We start from the raw sequence: 18,911 nt of genomic DNA on the forward strand, positions 1-18,911 counted from the left end.
AGTGCATTTCATAGTATTACTCATTGTATATATGTTTATTCATAGAGGATTGATTATTACGCATATATTAGTTTAGGTTTCAACTTGATTATTCAGTATTCATTACTAGTGAGATGTATAGATAATTGAGACATAAATAAGGAAACAATAGTTTTATTTCTTAGTTGTTGTAGTATAGATGAAGTTTGTTAATAATTTCACTGGAAAACTCTCACGAGGCTATAACTCATCCACTAGTGAATTCCTAGTGGTTTAAGGCCTTGTTGCATACGGTCAATGCAATTGTACTCGGCGAAATGAGAGTAGTTAGCGCTCAATTTTTGGTCACTTATTCTAATTTCTCATATTTGCTTGAAGACAAACATAATGCTGTTTGGGGGTGGTTTGATAAGAGCCCAAAAATGTAGTTTTAACCCCTTAACAATAATATTTTTAGACCAATTATGTGAGTAATAAATAAAAGTTAATGCTGATTACGTGCTTTTATGTATTTCAGGCATTGAAGTCAAGTATGTGCAGAAATGTGTCACTTTGGCGAGATAAAGGAGCAAGGGTTGGTTGCTAAGAAGTTCTGTGATTAAAGGCCAAGATTCAAGGAGAAAAAGCCTTTGCAAAGCCCGGTCAAAGCTAAAAAGTCAAAGTCAACGCGTGCAGAAACAACACACAAAAGTCAACAGAAGTTCCGAAGACCATATCTTTGGACTCAGACGTCAGAATTGGGCCTATCTTATGCCAAAACGACCGGCTTGGAATCAGATTTCCAATGGTATAAGACTTAACTCAATCATAAGAGTAAAAGTGGACAAAATGTCTTTGGAAGTCAAATCCAACTGAAAAGGGCTCTGTGGACTGAAGAAATTAGGCTTTGGGCTCGATTTTCCGATCCAAAACATGGTTCCTCAGCCCATGCAACAAAATGTGGATCTGGTCTCCTCAATTTCCACACACAAGACTTAACTCTGGAAGCATCAATTAGCTAAGGTAGAAGGTAGCCATTAGAGGATAATCTAGATCTAGTTTTGAGTTTTTGTTCCATTAATTAGTTTTCAATTATTGTTTTAGATCTAGTTTACCTTTCAATTAATTAGTGTTAGAACAAGTAGATTATTAATTTGAGAATCATATTTAGTTTCATAATAAATTATTCATTTTCATCTTAATTTAGTTTATCAATTAAATTCTTGTTCAGTTTTAGTATTGTTAAATTCATAAATTAGTTGTCTTTATTTCATAATTAGTTAATCATAATCTAGTTTAATTATTAAATTCATTAGAATTAATTTTGATTTTAGTTGTTAATCATTTTATAGTTATTAGTTTAGTTTTGAATTATTGAATTGAAAGTTTATATTAGTAAAGTTAGAATCTTTATATGATGTCTAGTTTAAATTCATATGGAAATGATAGTTTGATGGATCAAGGTTAAACCTCCATTAGAGGGGTTTGATAAAGCCTTGATGAAAACTTGATTATGTAGTGTAGAATCGTTGTAAGAGGCTATTCCACTCTAGAAGGTAGTTGATTCGCCATGAGAATGGGTAGAACTTTCTCACATGCTAGTCATTAGTTGGTAGAGATTGCCATGAATGATTAGGGATTAGAACAACCAATTCTTATCATAAGAATGTAAGAATTAGATTACAATAATCTATGCTAGTTTATTAAGTTAGATTCAAGGTAGATTCATTCCCCCTTAATGCTTTATCTAGATTCAAACCTTAGTATTTTCCGTCATTTCGTTATTTGTATCTTGTTAGTTGAATTCACATCATAGTATAAATTCCCTTCGTAATACTCTCATTAACTTTGGCTAAGACTGATAATATTAGAAAACATTGAATGCTAAAGAACTAGGAGTGGAACAAATCTTTTACTCCACTCTATTTCGATAGATTCGAGAGTATAAACCTTTGATAAACAAGTACGAGTTCAGTTTTAGTTTTAGTTGCATTTAAGTTCATCGCTTATTTGTAGGTAGATTTGTTCATTTTACGTTTATCAAAGTGGACTAAGGCTCTAACCCTTACAACCACACACTCCAAATGGAGGGTCCGATTACCTTATTGATATATTCCTTTTAAGAAAAGATGGAATGGAACGGGAAAGAAAAGGAAAATAACGAGGAAAAGAGGATTTAATCCTCGTACATAGGATGATCATGAAAGAATCTTTAGTTCTCCATCTTCGTTCACATCACTTGTTGCTTCAAAGGTTGTGCTTGTTGGTTTAAGGTTTGGTACAGCCTGTCCTGGGAACACACCTTTTTGGGTTTTGTCTTGGGCTAACTGATAAAACGTAAAAACTCAACTAGATTCCTCTGACTTTATTCTTATGTTATCAATTATTTATTTCCTACTCTCACATGTATATTCATGCAATATATAGAGTACGGAATCGTTCCACTCTGAAACTACCAAAACATAAATAGAATCCAAAGTTCCGACTATGTTCCGACCATTCTCCTCTAGTAGGGAGAAGTATAGACATCCCCAAACCGAAGAATATCCCTTTCAAGTTCTTTAATATGTGGTGTGATCATCCCTCCTTCAGAGAACTGGTGCAACAAAGCTGGGAAACTCCTATCATGGGACACTCGATATATATTCTTACTCAAAAGTTGAAGAGATTGAAAAGGGCTCTGAAAACATGGAACAGGGAAGTCTTTGGCAATATTAAGGTGAAGGTTGAGGAAGAAACCAAAATCCTTGAACAGATGCAGGAGCAGTTTGACCAAGGAAACATGTCGGAGGGACTCACTGCTCTCATGGTGGACCAAGAAAATAAGGTGGAGATGTTATTGGAACAAGAACAAAAATTTTGGAGACAGAAAGCTCAAGCAAAATGGGATAATGACAACGACAGAAGCACCAAATTCTTTCATGCCCAAGTAAATCTGAATAGATGCAGAACTACGATCACTGATATGAAGAATTATGCGGGGGTCGCTATGGACTCTCATGAAGAAATTGGTTCTTTCCTAGTGGCACATTACTCAGAGAAATTTAAAAAGGTGGAGCATGATATAGATTGGGATCTTATTGGCTCCATGCCTCAGATTATCACGGAGGCTGACAACGCTTCTCTCTCCACCCAACCTTCAGCAAAAGAAGTAAAATCCGTTGTTTTCCAACTGAAGGCAGATAGCTCTCCAGGACCTGATGGTTTCGGTGGGTGCTTCTACCATCACTGTTGGGACATTGTGCAACATGACCTTGTCAGAGCTATACAATACTTCTTCATCAAAGCGCGACTGCCCATGGGTTTTAACGCTAACTTCATAGTGCTAATCCCAAAAGAGAAAAATGCAAACCAGGTGAACAAATTCAGACCTATCTTTTTAAAGTGATCACTAAGATTCTTGCCATGAGATTATCTCCGTTTGCAGAAAGGATCATCAGCAAGGAGCAATATGGGTTCATCCCAAACAGGAATTCTCAGCAGGCCATTGGACTAGCTTCCGAATTGATTAATAAGCTTCAAACTCCTAGATATGGAGGTAACATCGCCATAAAGATAGATATCTCGCAGGCTTTCGACACTATGGATTGGAACTTTCTTTGGGCGGTGCTACAACAAGTGGGATTCGGTGAAAAATGGATTCAATGGTTGAAGGGAGCATTCGCAAGCAATACGTTATCTATTTTGCTCAATGGGGGTCCACAAGGTCACTTTACTACAGAAAGAGGTCTTAAACAGGGCGACCCTCTCTCCCATGCTTTTTGCCCCGACGGAGGATTGTTTAAGCAGGTCCATCAGCAAACTGATTCAGAATAAAGAGCTCTCACATATGGTGGTCAATACAAAGTACTGTAGCCCCTCACACTTGATGTTTGCCGATGATGTGTTTATATTCAGCAATGCTAGTATGAAAGGTATCAAGAATCTGGTGAAACTTCTTAATCGATACCAGGACTCCTCAGGGCAGATTATCAATAAGGAAAAATGCAAGATATTTCTTAGCCCTATGCCCAATAGAAGAAAGGCCCGTATACAGGGGGTGCTGAACATCAATGAGGGTCTTCTACTGGAGAACTACCTGGGTGTTCCTCTTATCATGGGAAAAGTTACCAAAGCGGCTCTTGCTCCTTTAGTGGATAAGATCAGAAAGAGAGCGGCAGGTTGGGCGGGCAAAATGCTATCCTTCCAAGGAAGGGTGGTGCTAGCAAAGCATGTCCTCAATAGTATCCCGGTTCACAATATGGCTATCAACAAATGGCCAAAATCGGTGATAAAGGAATGTGAAAACATCATCAAGAACTTTATCTGGAGTGGCAACCCAGCGGAAAGGAAAGCTATAATGGTTTCTTGGGAGAAATCATGCAAACCAAAAGAGGAGGGAGGGTTAGGAATAAGGAGGCTCAAAGATATTAATCTTGCGATGTTAATGAAACAAGCTTGGACGCTGCTGTCCGGAGATGGAGACTGGGTAGATTTCATGAAGGGGAAATATATCAACAGAGTTGGTGGATGGTCAAACTACAAAACCTCAATAGTTTGGCCTGGCATCAAATGGGCTCTCAATGAAATGGCATCTCTACATGGTTGGAACGTCGGTAATGGTGAGTGATAAGCACCCAAAAGTGTATTATGAACCCGTTGAGACATATAAATTTGGTTAACTATGTGTTTAATAATCATGAAATAAATATATTTTCATACTTTTGCAGGTATTCGCAGTAAACATGGAAATATGGTTTAAACCTGCAATAAAGCACGAGGAACGACATATATATGAATTCTTCCAAACCCGCACAGAAGCATCAAACTTCCGAAGCTCCTACCTCTTGAACCAGGACTCCGAATACGACAAGTGAGCTGCTCAGACAATCAGGGCGATGAACTCAACGCATAGGTGGGAAGTTGTAAAATTGCCCAAAGACCGGACCGCCACTGGACTACACATAGGACACACTATGCGGGCCCACAAGATTGGATGAGTCATCAATCATGGAGCATGTCAAGACAAAAATGACAAATTATTGGTGCAAAGTTGACACCTTGCATGTAATTAATTAGATTAGGTGTTAATAGTGAAAAAAAGGCAAGGTGTCACTTTGTTTTAATGTGGTGGATAAAAATGAAGTAAATGTGGTTTGATGTTTCACATGGGAGGAAATGAGATGTCTCTCAAATGGAGAAGAAAACAAAACAAGGGGGGGATACTCCATTTACTCCCTTGACTTATTTTCCTTACCTTGTATGATTTTAGTTCCTTAACCATTTTTAGTTTTTAGTTTTGTTTTGTAAGAAACCTTGTAATAGTTTTAATGGAGGAAACCTTGGTTTTCTTCTAGGAAATAAATAAAAAACAAATGAGTTTAGTTAGTTTTTCTTCTTCTTCTTTCTCTCTCTTTTGTTCTTCTAGCTTGTAATTCATCCTCCCAAGGATCATGAGCTAACTTCTCTTTTAGGGAGTTAATCCATCTCATGTGAGGGAGAATATTTGTGGTTGGCTTGGTAGGTTGTTAGGAAGAACAACTAGACCTACATCCTATCCCAAAATGATAGTTGGTGTAGTGTCTAGTTAGGAATCAAAGTAATGAGCTTAGAGATAAGTCATTGCTTTGTTCCACTTGCTAGCATGTATGAACTCTTTAATGAGCCATACATGTTAGGGATCAAGTTTTCTTCCATTAGGACTTGTCTATGAGTCTAGGAAGAATCAAATGAACCTGTTCAAATCAACAACTAAATGTTATTTTCACATAAGGAGGATTAGCTCTCCACCTTTTCTTTAGTAAATTGAATTTTGTATTAATTGCATCATTTCAAATCTTAATGTTTTTTCTTTAATGTTTGTATAGGAAAGAAACCTAGCAGTAGTAGTAAACTTACTCACTAGTTCCCTAAGAGTAACAACCAATTTGTAGCTATCCTGGACTTTAGGTTTGTTCAAATCCTTATTCCAACTTTACGAAACGAAGATCGTGAGTAAGGAACTTTGAGTTCGCTTTCACATCAAATTAGGGAGTCAAATCTCTAACGTAGTAAAAAAAAAGCAAATATCAAAATGGCGCCGCTGCCATTCTAAAGACCCAAGGACCTGTGCTTGCAAACTGGAATTGCTCCAAGGGGAAACCCCCCACGCTCATCCTTTCATATATTTCTTTTTCTTATGTTTTTTTTTTTTTTTTTTTTTAAATTTCCCATTTTTTCTCTTGATAAACATTCGGTTTTGGTTGAACCGAATTGGGTTCCAAATGCTAGGACTGGAAACTAGGCTACAACAATCACTAAGCTTCTTGTGAAACATTTGGTCTATTATGCACGCGTTTCTTTTATTTGGTGGACTTTGCGGGGAAGCTTGCGGGTTCAAATTTTAAATATTTTTGCATGCTTCACATGTATGTAGTTATTATGTTGTAGTTAATGGACTATATTTTGCGTATTAGGTTAGTAATATGCATGAATAATGTGGATACGCCTGTGAATATATATATGCAGTTAACTGGTCATGAATTACATATTAATGTATATATACATACAAATAGGACTGTTTTGCATGGTTATATATATATATATATATATATATATATATATATATATATATATATATAAGTCACATGTTTAGCATATATATTCCTGAATGAGTGATTATTTGCATGTTAGCATCTATAACTTAGGAGTTATAGATAGTAATTAGGATGTGTTTTGGTATTTTGGCCATAACTTTGGCTACGGTTCTCTGAATCACGCGTGTGAGCTCAATTCGGAAAGATCTCGATGGCGCGCATGCTGTCTCTACAAGCTTTGCTTGGTGGAGGTCATTTTCGAGGTCAAAATCAACTGTTTTCCCCTCCAAAATCATCATTTTAGAAAATGGTGTTGTTTAATAAATCGATTTTGTCAAAAAAGAGGAGAACATTCTAACGAGGGTTAAAATCTGAGTTGGGTAAGTTGTTTCTAAACCCTACGGGGTAAAGCTGCTCTCTATATGACACTCGCAATCTCAATGAGTATTGTCGAAATCGAATTATTATGCAATACAAGAGTCGTATTTTAGTTTATGTATAATACTTTGCATGTTTAGTTTTGTCGTTATTATTTTGCGTATGTATACTATATTCGACGCTTGCTAATGTATTTAGATACGTATGAGTGATTTAAATTTGCCTGTTACTGTTGATATACGTTTATGTAATATCGATTTACAAATTAGCGTACATATACATATTACTGATGTATATTTGCCTGTACGTATGGAAGTATTTATCGATGACACAAGCTTGCCTATTTGTATAGCTATACGTATGAGTAGAGTATTTTCACATGCTACTGCACCTAGTATTGTATGAGTAGATTGTATTTGCATGTTTGTATTTTAACCCTTGCATAAATCTTTAAAAAAAATTAAAAAAATTAAAAAAAATAAAAAAAAAATAAAAATTAATACCGCCTTTGCATAAATTTTAATTCCATAAATCTTAATCATATTCTAATGGTGTCTAGGAAACTTGAAAGATTGAGGTTACTTAATTAGAACCGTGCTTGCATGGAAAGCCTCCCTCATATCTCTCTTGTGACCTGGTTGTTGATTTATGCACACGTATTCCTAGCTTCACTGCTACGTTAGCAGCAGTTTAGGCATATGTTCTTCAACTTTAATGCTTAAGATAATAATAAAATTCGAGTCCTACTAAATTCCTTCTGTCAGTTAGATCTAATTTTATGCTTGCATGAGATTAAGATCTGGTTCCACTAAAGAAATTGAACATACCTATCGTCGAAAAAAATACGATAAGCAATTGCGTAAGTTCTCACCTAAAAATTGTTCTTCTTCTGCTAATTACCTTCATCACAATCCTTCGTCGCCATCAACTTCTGTCATTATGGTTGACAATCCTCCACCAGCAAAGAAGCCCCTCTCGGACTTCTATACTGCATTACAGGAAGGACCTTCTTCCTGCATCAAACTTGAGGACATTGTCGGTAATTTTCGTATCCCACCAAACGTTTTCAGTTTGTTACCTATATATCATGGTTTGGAGCACGAAAAACCTTACAATCATCTTCATAGGCTTCAACAAGTGGCAACAACATTTCACCATCCAGCAGTCTCTAAGGAACAACTCTTGCTTCGACTGTTTCCATTCACTTTAGCTGAAAAAGCGTCAATCTGGCTAGCAGGACAACAACCACAGTCCATAAATACATGGAATAGACTAGTTCAAGCTTTCATGCTTCAACTTTACACTCAGAAAAAAACAACTGAAATGCTTCAGAAAATTCAATTCTTTCGTCAAAATCCTCATGAATCCTTTACAGAAGCATGGAGTCGCTTTTATGATCTTCGTTAGAATGTCCTCATCATCAACCTGGACAAAGCTGTCCTTGTTCGTTCATTCTTTAATGGTCTTTCGATCATCAAAAGAAACTCTTGATATAATGAGCGGCGGTTGCTTCATGGACAAAGGAGCTACCGAAGCTTATACTTTTCTTGAAAAACAAGCGAAAAAAGGTACACCTTTGGGGTAACACCGAAGTCGTCTAGGTCATCAAAGGACAATATTACAAAGGCCACATCTATCTTTGAGGTAAAACCCGATCGAAATAAAAATTTGATAGAATCCCTAACTAAAAAGTAGATGCCCTTGCGGTTCAAGTAAACGATCAACTACCAAAACCGGTCATGAGCGTTGACACCGCCTATGTGTCCTTTGTCTTAGTTTCGACCATCTTGATGCATATTGTCCCTTGTTATATGCTTCCCCTACTCAACAATCGGAGGAGGCATGTGCATTCAACATTCCCAATGCACCGTGGAGACAACATCAATTTAATTTCGCTTTAGCCAAAATAACCAACAAATGGGGGCTCCTCCAGGTTTTGCTATTCCACCTGTTCGACCTACCAACAATTTTATTCCATACCGCCAAGGAAATAATCAACAATACCAACAAGTTCAATTTCAAAATAATTCCAATGCTAACTATTAAACCAACCGCAGCCTTGTTCCAGCTAATCCGGATCCCAACTATAATCAACAACTTCTCAGCAATAATCGTGAACTACTACCTGTTGCATGAACCAACAATCTCAAATTTTAATGTCTATCCAACAATCACTTCAACAATTGGCGCAAGAAAAGAGTTAGAAAGGCGTGTTTCCTGGACAAGCAGTTCCAAACCCTAAACCAGCAAACACAGCCTTTGAACTTACTAATGCACTTGGTACAAGCACCTCCAATCAAGGTGAGGTGCATGCAATCACTACTCTACGATCTGGAAAAATGGTAGACAATCAAATCACGATGCCGGGATGATCAACCAAAGGAATCGAAGGTTCAATGAACCTATTTCTAATAATGAACCTACGGACGATTCACCAGATCAAATAAAGTCAACATCTCAGACTTTAGGAAATAAGCAAGAAGACCCCTTTTCCAAATTCCGTCCCAAGGCACCGTTTCCTGCACACTTGGCAAAGAATAAACCTGATGAGAATTTTGCAGAAATTCGAGAGACTTTTAAAAATTTGACGATCAACTTGCCTTTTCTCGATGCCTTAAAACTATTACCAAAACATGCAAAATTTCTGAAGGATATGTGCACCACAAAAAGGAGAACTAATGTTCCTCAACAAGCATTCCTCACCGAACAGTTTCCATCCATCACAGAACACAATGGTATAGTCAAATACAAAGACCCTGGTAGACCAACGGTTCTATGCACCTTAGGTGACAAATATACGGCTACTGCGCTACTAGACCTAGGGGCTGGTGTGAACTTACTTCCATATTACTTATTTAAACAACTAGGTCTTCATAAGCTCAAACCTACCACCATGACTCTACAGTTAGCCGTAAAAGTCCTCGGAAAACATCCTCGTAAAACCTACCAACTAGGTCTTTGAGGAAAACATCCTCATAAAAGTCCAAGACTTCTTCTATCCTGTAGACTTTGTTATTTTGGATACAGAAGTGGCATGTGATTCCATTCCTATCATCTTAGGATGTCCATTCCTAGCAACTGCTAATGCTCTTATTAACTGTAGGGATGGTTCAATGACCATGTCCTTCAGAAATCTATCGGTAGAGGTAAATGTGTTCAAATTGATGAAACAAATTCCAGAGCCTGACATTGATGGTGAGGTGAACAGGGTTGACAAACATTCCATAAGAGTATTTAACAAACTCATTTCGAGGAGGATGAAGTGCACCAATTTCTTTCCTTTAGCTTAATCCGAAGTTTGAGGGGCGATGATTATACACAAGAAGTAAATGAGTTATTAGAGTCAATACCATTATTTGACCCTACGACTGTAATGTCCAGTAGCTTGGATGAACATCAATCTGTTAACTTCATGGATGATGACTTTCCTCAAGAATCTTTAATAAACATTCCGCCCACCCCTGATTTAAAACCTCTTCCTACGGAATTAAAATACGTACAGCTTGATCCAAATAGTCATCACCCAGTTATCATTTCTTCACAATTAACTGATGATCAGGAAGCTCGTTTAATTAATGTCATTCAACAACATCATTCTGCTATTGGATGGTCCCTCGATGACATTAAAGGCATTATTGCACCTACTGTGTGCACCCATCGCATACACCTTGAAGAAAATGTTAAGACGTCGCGTGAACCGCAGCGTCAACTAAACCCTACCATGAAAGATGTGGTACGATAGGAAGTTTTAAAATTACTCGATGCGGGTATTATTTACCCTATCTCTGATAGTGTTTGGGTAAGTCCAATACACGTTGTTCCCAAGAAATCTGGCATTACAGTTGTGAGAAATGATAAAGATGAATGTATTTCCGCTCTTATCCGTAAAATGGCGAATATGCATTGATTACCGCAAACTTAATGTCGTCACTCGTAAGGATCACTTTCCACTCCCATTCATCAATCAGATGCTCGAACGTTTAGCTGGTTAAGCATATTACTGTTTTCTTGATGGTTATTCAGGTTATTTTCAGATAGTCATAGACCTGCTGATCAAGACAAGACCACGTTCACCTGTCCATTTGGTACATTTGCATATAAACGAATGCCTTTCGGCCTTTGTAATGCACCTGGTACTTTCCAACACTGCATGCTTCACATTTTCAGTGATATGGTTGAACGTTTTATGGAAGTGTTCATGGACGACTTCTCCATATATGGAGATTCTTTCGATAGTTGTCTATCAAATCTTGAAAAAGTCTTTACACGTTGTGAAGAGAAAAACTTTGTTCTTAATTGGGAAAAATGTTATTTCATGGTGACAAAAGGAATAGTTTTGGGACATATCGTTTCAAAGGACGGAATCGAAGTCGACAAAGCTAAGATAGAAAAAATTGCTTCACTTCCTATACCAAAATCAGTTCAAGACATTCGCGTATTTTTAGGACACGCAGGTTTCTATAGGAGATTTATTCAAGATTTCTCAAAGGTTGGTCAACCTTTAACCAATCTCCTGCTTAAAGATGCCATTTTTTATTTCAGTTTCAATTGCAAACAAGCCTTTGAAATTTTAAAAAATGCGTTAACTACCGCTCCCATAATTCAACCACCTGATTGGTCTAAACCTTTTGAATTAATGTGTGACCGCGGCGACTATGCTATTGAGCTGTACTAGGGCAACCTTGAGAAGATAAGCCGGTTGTCATTTTTACTATGCGAGTAAAACCCTTAATGAAGCTCAACGTAACTATACCACCACCGAGAAAGAGTTTTCGCCGTTGTATATGCTTTGGATAAGTTTAGTCCTTACGGTGGGTTCTCCAACTATTATTGTCTACACCGACCATGCGGCACCTCGTTATCTATTAGTGAAAAAAGATGCAAAACAAAGGTTGATCTGATGGATTCTCCTTTTGCAAGAGTTTACTCTAGAAATTAAAAATAAAAAGGTTGCAAAATGTGGTTGCGGACCATTTATCCGCGACTTGTCGATTGATGTTGATATCGATACGTAACCTATCGTGATTCTTTTCTAGATGAACACTTGTACTCTATTTTTAGATCTCTTTGGTATGTACCGACATAGTAAATTACTTAGTTACCGAAGAAGTCCCTTCATCTTAGTCTCGTACTGACCGGAAAAAGTTCTTATCCAATGTGAAATTTTATTTCTGGGATGATCCCTACCTCTTCAAGTATTGTTCCGACCAACTAATCCGTCGTTGCATCCCCGATTGGGAACACAATGATATGTTATCCTTCTGTCATGAACAATCTTGTGCTGGTCATTTTAGTGGTAAGAAAACTGCGGCCAAGGTCCTACAATGTGGATTCTATTGGCCAACACTGTTTAAAGATGCACATGAACATTGCAAAGCATGCAATCGCTGCCAGCAGCTAGGACGCATTACTCAACGCAATATGATGCCCTTAAATCCCATTTTAATTGTGGAAATCTTTGATGTATGGGGCATCGACTTCATGGGTCCATTTCCAAATTCACATGGCTTCCTATACATACTAGTAGCAGTTGACTACGTGTCAAAATGGATTGAGGCATTGGCATGTCGTGCTAACGATCATAAAACGGTCGTTTTGTTCGTAAAAGAAAATATTTTCTCTCGATTTGGTGTTCCAAAAGCTATAATTAGTGATGGGGGAAAACATTTATGCAATAAAATTTTTGAATCATTTGTAAAGAAATATGGAGTCACGCACAAAGTGGCAACTCCGTATCATCCTCAAACCAGTGGTCAAGTAGAAGTCTCTAATAGAGAGATCAAATCTATTTTGGAAAAAACTGTCAATCCATCTAGAAAAGACTGGTCTCTACGATTATCTGATGCCTTGTGGGCATACAGAACAGCTTTTAAGACACCTATAGGGATGTCTCCTTATCGCCTCGTTTTTGGAAAACCTTGTCATCTGCCGGTTGAACTTGAGCACGGTACTCTATGGGCCATCAAAAGCCTCAATTATTATACTAACACGGCAGGCGCGAAGAGAAAATTGCAGTTAAATGAGCTTGAGGAAATTCGGAGTGATGCCTATGATCTCTCGAAATCCTATAAAGCCAACATGAAAAGAGTGCATGACAAGCACATATTGAGAAAATAATTCAAAGTGGGTCAAAAAGTTTTGTTGTACAATTCAAGATTACACATATTTCCAAGAAAATTAAAGACTCGATGGTCTGGTCCTTTCATAGTCTCTGTTGTCACCCCTTATGGGGCTATTTCTTTGAAAAACGTAAATGATGATAGAGAATTTCAAGTAAATGGCGCTCTCCAGATGTCGAAGAGACTCTTCTCAATGACCCACTCTACATAGACTAATAGATTTGATGGTGTACTTCTTTCCATGTGTTTAAACAGAGAAAGTATGCCATTTGGGTAGCCGGGCCCTCTTCTATTTTCTTTTCTACAAATCCCTAGAGTGTGTGGTTGCAAGCGCCGGAACCATAGTCCACAAAAACTCTATTTCAGAACTGAGTATAAATGTCTTATGATAATCGAGCAAACGTGCCTCCTGGAAAACAATGGGTACCAAAAATTTCAACTCCTTCTTTCTCCTCCCTTTTCTATTCTCTTCCTCGCGAACTCCAACTCATCATTTGGTCCAAATCTTACCCATCTCAAATAGGTAATGGTCGTAGTACTTTTGCTCGAAAGTTTACGGGCTTAAAAGGATGGGGTGGTGTATGAATGGTATCAAACTCCTTTTGTCCGGTCTTGATCTTCTATCCGAGATGAGCCGGTATAAGGTATATTATTGTCTGACACCAGCTCAGCAGGATAAACTTCGTTGTCGTCCCGTTGTTCCCACAAGTTGGGATTCGTCTTGAGGATCTGACGTTAAACGACTCCTATTCGTCTTGAGGATCTGACGTTAAAAGACTCAACATGTATATACTCATTTTTCCCTTAGCATCAAGCATGGTGCCCAAAGAAAGTCCTGATATGCAACATCGGACATTTCCTAGTTCGTGCGGGCAATGGATTCCACCAGGCCAACCCTGATCGATTTTCTATGTGACTGTATCAAAGGGCGGTTTGAGGCTATACCATATGTACTAAGGGTAATATTATTACTAGACCATTGCACATTGGTTAGGGATGGTACCGTCCTGAACCCTAGGCCCCTATAACATAAAGGTTAAGCCACAGTATGGCAGGATTGGGTTTGCCCCAGAGCCGACATGAAAGTTGCCTCGAAAGTTAAGTTTGTTGTGATGTGTTATTTTATTTGGATTTCGGTGTTGTTGACACGTTCCTTTCGTCTTGTACATTTGTATATAAAAGTGTAAATAAATAAAATTAAATTAAATTTAAAAAAAATGAGTTTGAATGTGATTATGTCATATTCCAGTGGATGGAATTGTTAATGCCGATCGTTTTGATATCTCATTGGTTCAATTTGGAGTTAAACCGAATCGAAATTCCAAGTTTGAAATTTCGGAACAATTCGGGACATAAGGGGAATTTCTGGAAATCATTTGGGCTTGGGCAAAAATATTGGACCTAACCCAAAATAATGGATTCCTACTATATTAGTTGTCCCTTGATGCATTGGGCCTACTCTCAAAGCCCAACGGTCAGAACCAAACGGACTGATTCCAACGGTCAGAAATCAAGTTATAAATACAACTCTCCTTTTCCACTTTCACTCATTCCCTTCTCTCCCTCTTCACAAATTCTTTTTCACAAATTCTCAATTTCTTAAACATAATGAATCAAATAGAGCGATGGGAAAAGGAGCAACGCGAATGGGCTATTACAGTATTCGTGATAAGAGTGTTTATCATTATTCTCTTGTCACTCATGCATAACATGATCCAGAACATCTAGATCTATGTAACCGTCTCTTTTTCTGATTTTCATTTTGTATATTAGTATGGTGTCTTAAATAATTCTCACACATTTGTACGGGTTACGTATTAAATGGAGAAGTTCCGTATTAAATATTTGTGTATATTAGTTGTCTTTTCCTCTCTAAAAAAATAATAAATAAATAAATAATAAAAATAATAATAAAAATAATAATAAGTAAATAAATAAACAAACCATAACAAAGACAGGCCATCCAAAACTCACCAAAATAATTAATGGATACACATGGTGTTTGAAAATCGCAAGACGCTACAAAGGCATAACGATAACACTTGTCACACATGCATTTCGATTATTCTATCCATATTCTATTACTGAGTTATGATCATCATTTCTGAAATTACGTGTAAGTCTACCTACCCTGTGAAACTTTCCTCCGTATTTTCTAACATTAAACCATCTCATTAATTGTATTTGGATATCTGACATGACAAAGACTTACTGTGGATCCCCTATGATGTTGTTCATAATCACATGGGTCATTAACTACACTTGGACTCCAGATTGGTACAGACTTATAGATTGGCTATAAATCTCTTCTTTTTCAGCCATTCTTATTCAAACAATTTTCCCTATCCTTCCCTCAGTAATACTACAAATGGATCAACCACAAAAAATAACGGCAGAGAAAGACTACCTGAAAACTTTCGAAGATGGCCGATTTTCTCCTTATTTTGACACCGAAATCATACGTCACGGATGGACGCCTCTTCTATATCATTCAGCAGCTCGTTATTCCCAAGAATTGGTTTTGATGTTCTACCAATTTAGCGGATCTGAAAATGGAAAATTCTACTTCAATGCCTATGGACAACGTTCGAAATTGACTAAGGAAATGATCTCCGACATACTTCAAATCCCAGTGAATACCCAGGGGTCCCTTTTTCAAGAGTCATCATTTGATTCCGCCAAAACTTTACTACGAGCACACCTCATGAGGAAGTCGGAAATACACATCACATTGTTCTTCAACGCTCTTTGAAACAGAATTAACGTGTTGTGCTCCACTGGTTGGGACACAATGTGGTAGGTACATCACACCAATCAGAAGTCACAAAGCCTCAACTTCACCTACTTTGGATTTTGCAGACTCAAAGAGATGACTTTTGTCTAATCCAACACCTCTCGAACGTAATCACCAAGAAAACAAGAAGGTCAGCACCCCTACCCACTTTAGTAACGCAGATTATGATGCGTTGGGGTTATCCAGTAATTTCTCCAGAGACACCCCTTCAAAGAGCACAAATAAAAGTACTCCAAACAGATTATTTCGTTGGTTTTTGGACTCCTGATACTCTGATAGAGGAACAGAACGACCCAAGCTCAAATTCTGATCATTTATTTGATGAAAATGCCATGCTGAACATTATTAATCCCATGGAAGGCATTAAACTTCTTCATCAGGGTTTGAGGGAACTAAACGCTCGTCAGAATATCATCATCACAACTCTTTAGGATTTCCAAGATCGTCAAGCAACGCATGATGTTGAACAGGAGGAGATCTTGGAAATTCATTCTCGATCCCTTGCAAAATCACGCCTCCTAATGGAAAATCAAACTGTACTCTCTGCCAGCCAAGGGGACATTCAAATGCAACTGGGCCAACAAATGGAAGAACTAAACAGTCTGGTGCACGATATGCGTCTCCAAGATCAACATAACAATCCATAATTTTATAATATTACTAAATCAATAAATAAATACTCGTATATGTTATTACATTTTTCGTTGTATTATGAATTTTGTCTTACTTTTGTGTCTTCTTTTGTATGAAATGCTTAATAGGATTGTCATCATTTGCGGTGTGACTAATATAATTTAACATGTGCTTACAAGAGGGTCTATTCTCTTACATACTCATTTATCCATCCAGTTTGCCTTTGTCGTTACCTATTTCTTTACTTCATCCGCTATGACATCTTCATCAATTGCATCTTCATCAAACATGGTACCTCCCAAACTCATTCCTGAGCAATCCTTTCAGTCTATGATGGATTCCAATACCTATGGCCATCTCTTCCGTGACTACATTAGAAACATCGGATGGTCTTCCCTAATTCTTCAACCTGACCAAACTTATTCTCCGAGTTTGGCTGCATACTTTTATGCTAATATGGAAGACACACCAGCTTTCAACCATGCACATGGTTTCTACTTAGACGAATTCACAATCCAAGTTGGTGACACACCTCATATCTTTTCTGAACAACAACTTGCACTAACTTTGGATCTTCCATTTCACGAACTTGTTGCATCATGGCATTACATCTATCATAATTCTTACCGTTCCTTTCAGTGGCAAGCGTTTCGTGACTCTTACGGTGATGGTCTTGAGATTAAACGAGAAGGAAATGGCCATGTGGCATGGCGTGATGTCACCATTCCCTCGGCAAACATGACCATGAACATGGGGACTGTGACGTTATTTGTACTCCTGAACATTATGGGAGATTGGCATTTTTCTACTGCCAATGAGGCTGCTTGCGTTGTATTCGGTGCCCTAACTCAAGGTCATACATTATTTAACATCATAGGTTGTGTTATCTCCAACCTAAAATGAGCTTGCACTTTTCAGGATCAGTATATACTCTTACCGGTCACCGCTTGCCGAATCATGAAGACACATTTCCCACAGTTTGCAGCTACTTTTTATGACTGGGTCAAGGTAGATTCTATGTGCCCAAAGAAACAGAATCATTCGTTCATTGAGGTTTAGGCAATGGAAGCGCCCCGCCGGGCACTGAGGCATGTTCGTTGTTACCCGGAAGGATGAAACTATGAAGACACATTTGAGGAAAGCCGGAAACAAAGAATGGGCAGAATTTTTGGCAGACTATTATCTTTTGGTAGCGATGCTAAGGAAATGCATTTCCTTCAAGAGGACGCTAGAACTTCACATCCTGCTGGATGGTAAACTTAAGTTTACCATTGTACATATATCTAGCTAAACCTTATGTTTGGTGTGCTATTGTTTTTCATGTTTCGTATGCTATTGTTTTTTATTTTCGTGTGCTATGTTTAGTGTGCTATTGAACATTTTCTTGTTCTTTCTCAATAATATATTATGTTCTCCAACCTTTCTGTTCCAGCAATCTAGCCCTAATTTTGCTCACGGTTCTCAGGTACTTTCTCTCTTTAATTATTGATACTTCGAGGACTAAGCATCATTCAATTAGGGGTGCTTTAACCCTGTAGCAAATATTAGGCAAATTGTAACTTGTATATAGTTTTTATTTCTTGATTAATAATTGTACTTAGTGACAAAGTCTTGTTTCCTTTTCAATGATGAAAATTGTCTAGAAATTTCACATTAGTATCTGAATTAGGATTTGTTTTTTAAGAAACTTAGGATAATATGTATGCAATAGTTTATACATCTTTTCATGAACATTCATGTACTGAGTATCATTGATTGTACATAGTAAGTTCTCGGAACCAACGGTTAGTTACTTAAACTATAAATCCTGTGAGAATCTAACCAAAAACCTTGACATGAGTGATTTGTGTGTGATGACACAGAGGAGTAGTTTTCCCGATTAGAGAAAATCACGCATCTACTTACTTGATCACCACCCGAACCCTAAGCGAGAATTTAGGCCATCTTTGGATCGACATAGCTAAATATTCTTACCTGTTACAAATTTTACCGCTAGTCACTCCACTGAACCTTTCATCAAACCTTTCACTTTCAAAAAAAAAAAAAAAAAAAAATCCTTACCCATCTATTAAACCAAATAAAAGAACCTACCTAAGTGATGAGTATGAGAAATAGGATGAAATGTGGAAAGAATAAAGAGAAAGACTTGTCCCAAATAAAAGTCAGTTACTTGCTTTAGGAAAGAAAAATAGAATCATGTTCTTGAGACAGTTAAAAAAAAAAAAAAATCATTAGAGGCTTAAGAACAAGGTTGGAAAAACTCAGTTAGAAGAAGGAAAGAAAACAAAGATTTCTCTAGTGTAAATATATGAAGACCCTATTCTCTCATACTCATAAATTTTAATTATCCATTTCCATTTTCTTGTACACTATCACCTAAGCCCCACAATACCTAATAAAGACCTCTAGCTCAATTAGGAGTAGGGTGGTGTGATAATAAGTAGTAGACGTGATTGATCAACATCGGCTCCTCTG

At 37.5% G+C, this 18,911-nt stretch overlaps 1 protein-coding gene across 1 annotated transcript; it reads left to right on the forward strand.

The window, feature by feature from the left end:
* The first annotated feature begins 2,524 nt into the window (after positions 1-2,524).
* LOC147475555 (uncharacterized) lies at positions 2,525-3,774 on the forward strand. The gene is made up of 2 exons (XM_086585451.1): positions 2,525-3,167; positions 3,386-3,774. Exons 1-2 carry the CDS (start codon positions 2,525-2,527, stop codon positions 3,772-3,774), a joined length of 1,032 nt encoding a protein of 343 aa, XP_086441577.1.
* The last annotated feature ends 15,137 nt before the right edge of the window (positions 3,775-18,911 follow it).

Source organism: Coptis chinensis, chromosome 9, assembly GCF_015680905.1.
Source record: "Coptis chinensis isolate HL-2020 chromosome 9, ASM1568090v1, whole genome shotgun sequence".
Lineage (NCBI taxonomy): Eukaryota > Viridiplantae > Streptophyta > Magnoliopsida > Ranunculales > Ranunculaceae > Coptis > Coptis chinensis.

Coding starts and splice junctions, on each gene's coding strand:
- LOC147475555 (XM_086585451.1), top strand. CDS start 2,525: ATGTGGTGTGATCATCCCTCCTTCAGAGAACTGGTGCAACAAAGCTGG. Junction 3,168..3,385: donor TCCAGGACCTGATGGTTTCG/GTGGGTGCTTCT, acceptor CTCCGTTTGCAG/AAAGGATCATCAGCAAGGAG.